The following is a 12,761-nucleotide window of genomic DNA, read 5'->3' on the forward strand; positions in this document are numbered from 1 at the left end:
ATACTAAAATGTATATTTACATATTACCTTTGACATAAAGGACGTTAATTCTACGGATGTTTATTTCATTTACATAGAGTTGTTTTGTCATATGACGATGTTACAAACATGATGCCAATCTTCAATTTGAAAAACTTGTAAACGCAGAATGAATTTATTATTAAATATGATCAACAGAAGATTTTATCTTTCAGTGTTGCGCGTAAATGAGAGGAATTTTAGCGACATTTTCAAGAGTTCACATTTTTTTCAAATTACAATGTATACAGTTTCCAGCAAAAGTATAGCTACATGTACATTTAGAGTTTAAATTTCATCGGAAAACTCGATTAACATCTCCCTTCCAATTAATTGCAATTTATACGCAAATACGACCTCTTATAGATTCCTACGAGGCGATGTGAAAAGAAAATAATTTTACACGCAAGAATATTTTCTTACAATTTCGTGTACAGTACTATAAGTGAAATTGATTGATCTTGTGACATACGAAGATAATGTATAATGCTTGAAAAAAAAGGCATGAGACAATGTTGAATTTCATATCCCAACGAGGTTTACATATTTAGGACTCACATACTTTTTGACAACTGTGCTTGACCTAGCGCTATCGCACTGTCAAAATATCGCTTAAAATTCAATACAACAGGACATTTTAAATTAAAATAATTCTGACGAATTTCAAATCGATATGCTTAGCGCTTCCCAGTACTTTCAGTACTTTGATTTCTAATGCATGTACTGTAAAGCCATGGAGATTACATAAATGTTAAAAATTCAACAGTACATGTTGTAAATAACGTAATCTTAACCTTCATGTTTATGTGTATTTATGTATATAAAGGAATTTATGTGATCTAAATACGTAACAAATTGCATATTTTTATTAATTACCAATTTGTTTGAATTCATGGGTCCCGAAGGATTTTCCGGGTTTTATACTTATGCGTCCTCTAGTAACGGCTATTAGCCTTATCCTTATCAGAATAACATTTCGGCTCCAAAATGTGGTTTACTGTACAAATTTTACTTAGGTGTGAGTATTTATATTGTGTCACTCATGCAGAGTAGGGTTTTGATTCAAAGATATTGATTTATTGTCCGTTTGTCCATTTGTGTAGAACAGTGAAATATCAATTTCTATCTGAATATCTCAGCGAGAAGGTTCTGTATAGAGGATATTCGGGTTGCATTACATTGATATGGTAGGCTCGCAGAAGTTGATAAAATTAAACCCGATTTAGTATGTATATACAATAAGGTTCTAATGATTTGTGTAGTCTAGATATTAAGTTATACGACTGGGTTGAGAATGTTTTACTCGCTGAGAAAAATTCGGGGTCATTTGGTGCACAGTGTAATGTCAACATACCAAATTCTTCATAGTAAACCACCAAGTAAACCTGACAGGTTCTTAATAGAACATGAATCCTGCAATGTTAAGGTGTTGTTGGTATTAACAGGCTTTTTAACGCTAAATCAGGCAGAGAATTTGGTTATCATGGTTAGGAGGTAAGATTTTTTTTTTCCTTTCATTACTAAAGACTTTGGTCATCAGAAAATGAGAATAAAGTAAACTGTTAAAATGGTGTGCACCAAAAATGAGCACATGGTTACACAAACTATTCAAATAGTAACAGGATGTCGGTTGTTTCAGCACTTTAAAGCTTGTAGGCAGATTGTATAACTTCAATACTTATATTTATAACAATTTAGTGTAATATGGTCAAGTTTGGGTAGGTTACAAGTGCATATAATGTTTTTGGTTTCATTAAAGAACTAAGGCCTGTGGATTGTCAGTATACGATAAGAATTTAGCACTGCAAATGCATGTAGCTAGAGTAAATTGCCTTTGTTGTTCATCATGTACATGTAGCTATTACAGTCAGTCGCTTATTTTGATTTCATTATTTGCCATTGGGTTGGTTGCATAATTACACAGATAAAGCATATTAAGGTATTCATATTGTATATATATGCTTTGCTTGGGTTTTTTTTGGAACTTGGAAATGCCAATAGTGATTTATTAGCCACATCACGCTCATAATAATAATAATAATAAAAAAAAAAAAAAAAAGGTTGGTTAATTAATTCTGGAAATCCTCTATGGTTTTATATGCTTGTATACAGTGTATATATATCCTGTATGGTTTGGTTACCAAGGTAGTCCATATATAGTTGAACAATTTTTGCTATATATATCCTATATGGTTGGATATGCTTGTGCACGGTATGTGTATGTATAAATATTTCTGTACGGTTTTGTAACCAATTTTTCCTATATGGTTGGACAATTAATTTTAGCTATCCTATATGGTTGGATATGCTTGTATACAGTGTATATATATTGAATGGCTTGGTTACCATATTGTCCTATATGGTTGGACGCAGTAAATTTATATCCTGTATGGTTGTAATTAATTTGACATATCCTGTATTGTTGGATATGCCTGTATACAGTATATATATATATCCTGTATGGTTTGGTAACCAAGATGTCCTATATGGTTGGACACATTATTTTTAGCTATCCTATATGGTTGGATATGCTTGTACAGCAATATATATCCTGTATGGTTTGGTAACCAACTTGTCCTATATGGTTGGACAATTAATTTTAGCTATCCTATATGGTTGGATATGCTTGTATACAGTGTATATATATTGAATGGTTTGGTTACCATATTGTCCTATATGGTTGGACGCAGTATATTTATATCCTGTATGGTTGTAATTAATTTGACATATCCTGTATGGTTGGATATGCATGTATACAGTATATATATATCCTGTATGGTCTGGTAACCAAGATGTCCTATATGGTTGGACAATTATTTTTAGCTATCCTATATGGTTGGATATGCTTGTACTTCAATATATATCCTGTATGGTTTGGTTACCAATTTGTCCTATATGGTTGGACAATTATTTGCCATATCCTATATGGTTGGACATGCTTGTATATGGTAAATATATATACATATACATATCTGGTACAGTTTGGTAACCTGTTTGTCCTGTATAGTTGGACAGTTAATTTGAGATATCCTATATGGTTGAATATGCTCATATAAGGGTATTTATATGTTAATCGTGTGATTGGGTAACCAAGTTTTGTTTTACATGGTTGGACAATTTATTTGGCATAACCTATATGGATGAATAGGTTTAGATACAGAATTTTTATATCCTTTATGCTTTGGTAACTGAGTTTATCCTGTATGGTTGGATAATTTATTTGACATATCCTGTATGTTTGGATATGCGTGTATAGAGAATGTATGTATATATAATTATATATCAAGGATTAATCCTGTATGGTTGTACAATTATTTGACATATCCTGTAGGGTTGGTTATGTTAATATTTATTTAATATTTATTGATCATGAATGGTTGGATAAAGAAGTTGTTCAGTATGGTTGAACACTTTATTTGACATATGTAGTATGATTATAAATATGCTTACAAATATCTTTATCGTGTATTGTAAGATAACCAGATTTGTCCTGTATGGTTTGACACTCTGCTTGACATGTCCTGCTTGGTTGGACATGCTTATGTTCTACATATCCTCAGGTGTATGTTTGCCTTATTTGGATAACCAGGTTTGTCTTGTGGTAGTTAGACAATTTGTTTGACATATCCCTTATGGTTGGATATGCTTATAACTACATCTTATAGGTTGGGATAGCCTAGTTTTGTCATGTATGTTTAGGCAATTCATTTGACATATCCTGTATGGTTTGATATACATAGCTAGCTTAGCCCTGTCAAGTTAGGCAGATATATTGCTTGTGTACGAGTACAATAATTTGCAGACCTATATATATATATATACACAATGATAATAACTATATTGAATGAATCGAGAGCTTGTAGCATATATTTTGGTTAAAGCTTCTAATCATTAACCAACATTGTATTTTCAATTGTAAATTTCATTACGGTGGACTTGTTTATGATTTAACACAAAGAAATTGGCACGGTTCATTAAAAAAAAAAAAAAAAAAGAAACAAACAAACAAAAACCTGGGACTAAAACTGGTACCATTTAATATTTCTTCTTCAGGGATCAATTTTTATTTTAGCACTGATTCCATAAATGCTTTAACAAAAGACTTAGGAAGAGCAATATATTGACCTTGGAGCACCACCTTTTGTCAGTCTTGTGCCTACCACCAAAATAATGGGTACACATTGATTTTAACTCTAACATTTCAGTAGCACCCAGAAATACAGATCAAACAATCAATACTATATTTCAGTGGAAAACAGCAATCTATGCATTTGATTTCTGTCTATACTAGAAAATTCCCAAATGAAACACAGTTTTGTGTAAATCATGCAGAGACAAGTCATGATTTGGCATCATCTAGAAGTAAACCTTGACAAACTGTTGATAAACAAATTAGGATATATAGACAAGTTTAAGGGTATGTCTTCGGAAATGGTTAGTGTATAATTTGTGCTTCAGGCATTTAAACACAGGGATATAGAGAGGAAACTACAGGTCTTTCCATCTCCCCCTTCTGATCAAGGTTTAGACTAAGGCTTTCAAAAAAAAGAGAGAAGCAAATCTCCATAGAAATTTGCTAGCCATATAATAGGGAAGGGCTATGCAAGCTTGAAAACTGCAAATTCCAATGCATTTGTTTAGAGTGTGGGAACAATTTGCAAAGCCCAGATAATTGACATTATTCCTTAAGTAATGTAGTTATGTTTTGTTTTGTTTTTTTTTAACCCCTATTATCCCAAATGTCCTTAAATATTTATTCCTAAGCAATTATGTCATTATTAATGACATTCGGTTTCAGAATTAAGCATGGATTTGATTTACAACATCAGGGTGCAAGATCTTTTATACCATCTGAGTATCTCAGCTTGGTGTGTATACCCAGTCACAAAGAGGATCATGAACTACTGGGCTTTCACTGGGAAAGTCTCGTATTATATGATAAGGTTTTCACTTGGGTTGTTCAGTTCTTTTGCTAACTTTTGAAGATCTTTCTTTGGTCTTATAATGGATTGGTAAAGTCAATGGACATTTTCTCTGAATTACTTGTGTTGGATAAAAAGACTTCATGGGCATCTACAAAGCTAGTATTTCTTAAATTGAATTTGACAAGTGGTAATGGAAAATCCAATATGTTGCTACCTGAGAAATTGGAGAAAAATAAAGCTACATTTGCAAAGAAATTTAAACAAACAGTTTGTATCTTAATACGGTGGTTATTTGAACATATACCATATATAAAGGTTACATCAAAACACATGCATCTCTACAGCTGATTCTTGGGTAATGGTTATTGTTTGTTAAAAAAAAAATAATAATAAAAAAAAAGAATATAGAAAATTATATGGATCTTGCAAAAAAAAAAAAAAAAAAAAAAGAAGGCAATATTACCCTCATGAATTATTCCCAATTGTTTTGGCTGTTGAATTATGGGACTTATTTAAAGAATTCATTTGTCATATTCCAATCTGATAGTACAGCTGTTTATTGCATATTGTAAACTTAACAAACACCAGAAAATTCATTTCTTTTAAAAGAAGATTATTGTTGGTTCTTTACAATATTTTGGGTAAAGAGTGCTTGTGGATATTTAAGATTACAAATCTATATTTTTCAACTCTCCAAACACAGCCCGTATTTCTTTTTAGATTCCGCTTTAGCTCTTATTGCAAAGTAAGTGTACGGGCATGCTCTAAATTGTTTTAAGGGTTTCATTCAGGGTGATCAATAGACCAAGTGCATTAAAGTGGTCTCCTTGGGACAGGTTTATATGTCTTATGTCTTACCTGTACCTATTCAGTTTAGGAAAATCAGCTAGCTCTATATCACTTGGCAGCATGGATATACTATTTTTAAATGCGAAACATCCCCGATTTCTTGAATCGTTTGTTAATCAGTAAAATGTTAAGTGGAGCAAAAAAGTTTGCTAGGTCAGTTGATGCGTGCAGCCTATGACTTTTAATATTCGAAATTAAAAAAAAAAAAAAAAATAGTGACAATACCATAGATAGCCAATTCTTAGTAACGGACATGTTGCTACAGGGTTATGTTCCTTTTTGTAATTTATCTTTGCTGAGAGGAAGGGAAATCGCGGTTCATTCAGACTCAAACCCATATTTGCTGCTTTGAGGAAATATACCTTTTCAGGCACGACAACAAGGGAGTTTAAAGGAGTCTTACAATGAATCAACTTTCAATACAATTTACGTAAAATAAAAGTCTATCTAGAAATAAAATCCCAACCCAATTGCAGTAGGTGAAATTAGCTGCAAAGGACCCCTTTTTGCTACAGCAACACCCTGGCACATTTTTTAGTGTTTTTAAGACTCACAAAATGAGATATGGGATGGTTGCAACTGGTGTCATTCCAGAGAACATTAAGGTTCCTATTTTCCCGCCTATTAGTACATATATGTTTTCATTTCGGGTGGTAGAAAGTCCGATTGTAAAGGATAAATGGTTGAGAAAGTATCCCTTATTCTGTATTATTTGAATGTATTAAATACCTAGATAGAGGATTCTGTCTGAGGCGGTATCCTCTATTTTTCTGCATCTTTTTTTTTTTTTTTAATTTAATTGTTAATACTATAACCTCATAAAAGCGTCAATTTCATGCTTTAAATATCATAATAATGCATGAGAAAGCTTAACATTGCATAGTTTATCTACCTTCACTTTATACTACACTTACATACAGGTACACAAAGTATTCGGTGACTGTCTGAGGCGGCACTGAATACATTCGCTGTTGAGTATCATATCGAGAATTGTATTAATATTTCATATCATTTTGAATTATTTAAATGCTTTTGTCAAGATATGCAACTATTCTATTCCTGGTACGTAGGTTAATGACTTTCTCGAGTTGTGTATGAATTTATCTGCCTTCACTTTATACTAATATACACTTGCATACAGGTACATGAAGTATTCGGTGACTGTCTGAGGCGGCACTGAATATATATTCGTTGTTGAGTATCATATCGAGGATTGTATTAATATTTCATATCATTTTGAATTATTTAAATGCTTTTGTCAAGATATGCAATAATTCTATTCCTGGTACGTACGTTAATGACTTTCGAGTTGTGTATGAATTTATCTGTCTTCACTTTATAAACTTACATACATGTACACGAAGTATTCGGTGACTGTCTTAGGCGGCACTGAATATATTCGTTGTTGGGTATCTTATCGAGGATTGTATAAATAGTTTATATCTCTTTGAATTATTTACATGTTTTTGTCAAGATATGCAATAATTCTATTCCTGGTTGGTACGTTAATGACTTTCGATTATGTATTTATTTTATTTTAGTTAATATTTTTATTATCCATCCTTAGAATACCATTGATCTATGTTGTGAATAGTTTTGTTAGTATTTACATCGTTATCAAGCTGTATACATTAAGTAATTGAAGCACATTTTTGGGTAGGGCGAGGGACCCTTCTCTGTACGTTCATTGTCCCTCTTGTGGGATGTTTTTGGGCCCCACCTTCTGCTGCATTCTGATATTGTAAAATCTGTAATCTCATTTGGCATTTGAAATAAATGCTCTATACACACACACACCCTCTTTATTATTTAACATGCTGCAGAACAGAGCTGCAAATGTGCTTCAGGTTCACATGAACCGAATTGTTCATCAGTTTCAGTATTTAAGGGCACATAAGTGTATTTATGTATATAAAGGAATTTATGTGATCTAAATACGTAATAAATTGCATATTTTTATTAATTACCAATTTGTTTGAATTCATGGGTCCCGAAGGATTTTCCGGGTTTTATACTTAAGCGTCCTCTAGTAACGGCTATTAGCCTTATCCTTATCAGAATAACATTTCGGCTCCAAAATGTGGTTTACAAATTTTACCCACCACCACCCCTTCAATCCTCCATAATTATTGTTATTGTAGAAAATACATGTACTAGTTTCTTTTATATAAGGTGCCTATTGTTATTGCATGACTTTTGTTATTGTAGAAAATAGATGTACTAGTTTCTTTTGTTTAAGGTACTTATTGTTAATTTTGTAGAAAATATATGTACTAGTTTTCTTTTGTATAAGGTGTGGGATGTTTTTGGGCCCCACCTTCTGCTGCATTCTGATATTGTAAAATCTGTAATCTCATTTGGCATTTGTAATAAATGCTCTATACACACACACACCCTCTTTATTATTTAACATGCTGCAGAACAGAGCTGCAAATGTGCTTCAGGTTCACATGAACCGAATTGTTCATCAGTTTCAGTATTTAAGGGCACATAACTTAAATATTTGTGAAATTTATTAGGATAATCTCTTTAATGTTTCATGTCCAAAGTGATTATTAATGTGTCCAGATTCATTATTTGCTGATCATTAGATCTTTCGAGCAGAGGATTTGAGAAAGCTAATGTTAACCAATTTTTAACGTCAACATCTCACCGAATTAATCACTGGCCAAATTATGAGACTGGCTTAAGTTCACATTCATCGTGTTATTGTAAGATAAAAACACAAATCTAAGCATATTACTATTAGATACCAAAGGTTAAATTCTCCCCATTCAATTATTGTAATGGTTATGCATTCGATTTGGGAGTCAAAGGCAAACATCACACTTGTAAATTGTCGAAACAAAATCAAGGCTAACAGACGCGTGCGCTAATGATTTATGGGTTCAGGCCCTTACCTTGCATATCTCTAAATTCCTTATTTTAGTTTCAGTTTTCTACTTGAAAAACGAAATTAATATATTTATTAAAAGTAGAAAACGAAATTATTAAATAAAGAAAAACGAAATCATTAAATAAAGAAAAACAAAATGATCTATTTAATAATTTCGCTTTTCTTTATATATTAATTCCGTGTTTCTTTATATATTAATTTCGTTTTTCTTTATATATTAATTTCGTTTTTCTTTATTTAATAATTTCGTTTATCTTTATTTAATAATTACGTTTTTCTGTATATATTAATTTCGTTTCTCTTTATATATTAATTTCGTTTTTCTTTATTTAATAATTTCATTTTCCTTTATTTAATAATTTCGTTTTTCTTTATATATTAATTTCGTTTTTCTTTATTTAATAATTTCGTTTCTCTTTATTTAATATTTTCGTTTTTTCTTTATTTATTTTTGGTTTGCACTATTGGGCTTCCGTAGATAACGAACAGTACTCAAACTCAAAAGTCCATTGAACAATACAAAATAGGAGCAGAACATTCAAACACGGACCTCTGAAACATCAGTGGTGGGATCAGGTGCTCGTTGTTATGATCGGGAAATAAGGAAAAAATCCGCCGTCGATTCAGTGTATTAATAATGGACTAATAATCAATATGAATTTGACACAAAGATAAAATGTATTTGCTGGCAAGGGTTTATTGTATCGACCAACTTACAAAATAAATAATGGTTTCATTATGTCTGCACGTTTGGTGGTGTGACCGCCATGTAAAGAATAACTTCGTAATTTACAACTCCAAAGACAAATGATCTACCCATCGCGTCAGGCGCTTGATTCAAATATTTTATATTAATTTTAGTTAAACACACAGGTAAAGGTATATCTGCGAAAAAAAAATGCATAAAATTCCAGAAACAAATCCTATGTTAAAACTTATACATACTAGCAATTAACTATTGAAAATGAATGTAATAACTTAACCTTTTGACAAAACATTTAATGAGCATATAAATGTATATTTCAATGGACTTTAACTTTTAAAGTATTTTATCTGGATACAACAAGCATTCTGAGATTGTTGCATTGGCAAAGCTAGTCTCCTGCCGTCAAGCGTTATCTGGTTTCCTTTAAAAATATTGTAATTCCGTCAAAAATCATCGAAGCGGAACATAATGCAATTTGGATCTGTAACTCATCAAGATATAATCACATTCCAAAGATCAGTTTAATACCTGCAAGCGTTTAAGTAAAAAGTGCGGGAAACCCTCAAAAATTAAAATGGCCGTAATTCCTTCAAAAATCAATGAAGCGGAACGAAACTTTTACTTGATTTTGTAATTCATTAATATACACATCCCAACAATAATTGTTTAATATTTGCAAGCGTTTAAAAGAACAACGCGAGAGAGACAGACGGACAAACAGACTTAGATGATACCTAAAATCAAACTCCACTTCCCCAACCCCGGTTTCACCGGAAGGGAACTAATAAAAAAAAATTGAGATACACACAAAAAAAAAACGATACACCTAATTGTGAAAATTATGTTAGCATCCAACAAAATGGTTATAGAATTATTATATACAGCAACTGTTTTTTTGTATAAGTACTATATATTTATCTATGGTTGTCTCTTTGAAATATACTGAAAGGAAAAAGAAATACGTGTACAATTTTAAAGTAAAATAGAGCCATTCAATATATATGCACGTATTGTTGGCTATTTACCACTTTTTATCCGTGAAATCATAGATTTTACATTTGAGTAGTTTTGAACACTGATTTTTGTGAGGGTAATCAAGATACACCCCTAACCAGTTGTCATAATTTTTGGCCACACAATCAAAAATATTTTGCATATTATGTTCACGTGTGTTTCTTTTTCCTTGCAATATATTATTTGGCAATTCAATTAATTTATGGTTGATTAATTTTTGGTTGATATTAATTTTTGGCCACACAATCAAAAATATTTTGCATATTATGTTCCCGTGTGTTTCTTTTTCCTTGCAATATATTATTTGGCAATTCAAATCTGGTCTAAAATGGGCTGATCGTGACGAATTTGAACAAAAGTGTAGGAAGACAGACACATGCTTCTTTAACAGTTTAATAGAGAGTAAATTGTGCAATCTTGTCAACTTGTTCGTCCCTACCGATTAAACCGGAAGGGACTATAGGTGTTCTCTTTGTCCGTCTGTCTGTCAGTTTGTATTACCTGGGTTTCAGCTGTTTTTTCTAAGAATTTGCAGATATTGACATGATTGAGCATTTTGAATTTGTTAATGCATCTTGAAAAGTTGCAGCTCCAGTTTGCATTTCATTACACCTCAATAATATTTGACGGAATAACAGTCTTTTAATCTTTTAAGAGTGTTTCGCAATTTTTGTCTGAGCGTCTATAGATATTGTACTGATTTTGGTAGGTAATTTGACCTTGATGAGTTATAAATGAAGTTATGAATGAACTTTCATCAGTTTCAATTTTTTTGAATGAATTATTCTATTTTCAATTTTAAGTGGAAACCAAATTACACTTTTCGGTAGAAGACAAGCTTAAGTTTTTCTGATGCAATACTCAAAGAATGGTTGTTTAATTTTTCAACGTGTGCTTTTTTTTCTATAAAGTACTACGGTCTAACGTGGTCATCAACAGATGCTAATTTCTTCAAGCTAGGAACCTGCTCTTGTCAGATGAATTTCCAGGGATAATTGTTTTCGTCCTCATTACAGATTTGCATCGTTAACTATAATTCATTTTTGAGATCGGTCACTCTTCGTTATTTTCATTTTTTTTTTCATTATAGGAAATACGATTTGAAGCTTGGGCGATGTTTTTGTTTGCATTCCCTCAGAGTTTCAATATATTTTGAAATGAACAAATGTATTGAAGATACATTTTTAACGAATTAAATTTATTGGTCCCTGGCATTTTGCTGTCAGCTTTTTTTACAGTCGAGGTAGTCTAAATCTGATAAATTGAGACAGAGTGAATAAATTGCCCCCTTCCCCTATGAAAAACATCTGGTCTGAAGGGTGAACTCTAGTAAGATTTCTTTCTAAAAGTTGTTAATCAACTTTCACATTACACATGTAAAATTGTAAAAATACAGTGGTTGGTTATTTATTGATAGTGCTACATGTAGCTGATTATCTTTATTATTTGTGTTAATGGAGTCTTAACTTTTTTCTTGTGTCTTAAGGAAAGGACAGGGTATCTCGAAATTTATACTTTTTTTTGAAAATTTAACTTAATTCATATTCAAGATATTAGAGAACAAATTAGATAACCATATTTTTTTGTAATTCTAGTATGACTGTTGCGCTGTAAACGAGGTTACTGGAACAACCAACGACTTTGACACTACACCTTGGTGTACAACATCTGGATCTTGTCAACTTACTAATTCACAGATTCCGAAATCCTGCTGCAAGGACACTAGCGAGGATGATTACCAATATGCCGAAACCAGTTGTCATGCAATTGTCCGCGTTGGAACTTATAAAGAAGTATAATACTGTAGCAAGAAAAAATAAACTAAGAACATAATTAATAGCCATTCTCTGTAAGCATTGAAACTCTTATATAGGGGTGTGGCTCTCTATGTCTTGGATTTTCATGACACTTGGAACATATTCCTATATTGATGTTTGAAACTAAAAATCATTGTAAAATGGTTGCCATGGTCCATGGTTACCATGGCAACCAGCATACATTTTTCATGGCCTAAAAATCGCTAAATTTTGATGAAAAATGACTCTTTTTTGACTCATCAAAACATTTTAATAGAACAAGATATTAACATGACTTTACCTTTTTACCAAAATACATTTTTTTTAGTTCTTTAGATAATTTTTAGTATTTCAGTAACTTTACCTCATAGGAAAAAATATCCCACCGTTTGTAGGTAGGATTTTTCTGGGAAAAAAATGTAGATTTTAGGCTCTTTTCAAAAGCCTGGTATAATTTTTGCGGATAGTTGGGGAAAAATGAATACATTGATTTGAAAGTCCATATAAAGTTCTAATATGAACTTCAAAGAATCACTTGGTATTCATATTTAGTTTTC

The 12,761-nt window shown here is 31.7% G+C and overlaps 1 protein-coding gene and 1 long non-coding RNA gene across 2 annotated transcripts in view; both read left to right on the forward strand.

Annotated features, from left to right (window-relative positions):
• LOC134236119 (golgin subfamily A member 6-like protein 6) overlaps positions 1-12,201 on the forward strand; it is a gene marked incomplete at its 3' end in the record, with an annotated part of 50,081 nt that extends 37,880 nt beyond the window's left edge. The window contains exon 7 of the mRNA XM_062718325.1: positions 12,004-12,201. Coding sequence (XP_062574309.1) covers positions 12,004-12,201 — 198 coding nt within the window. The remainder of the gene's footprint in view (positions 1-12,003) is intronic.
• Positions 7,201-8,183, forward strand: LOC134236049 (uncharacterized). Its single transcript, XR_009985536.1, has 2 exons — positions 7,201-7,990; positions 8,032-8,183. It is a non-coding gene; the product is annotated as an uncharacterized LOC134236049 (long non-coding RNA).
• Positions 12,202-12,761: the final 560 nt, after the last annotated feature.

This window comes from Saccostrea cucullata, unplaced genomic scaffold, assembly GCF_032062105.1.
Source record: "Saccostrea cucullata isolate Sc308-1 unplaced genomic scaffold, CSIRO_AGI_Scuc_v1 ctg771, whole genome shotgun sequence".
Classification (NCBI taxonomy): Eukaryota; Metazoa; Mollusca; class Bivalvia; order Ostreida; family Ostreidae; genus Saccostrea; species Saccostrea cuccullata.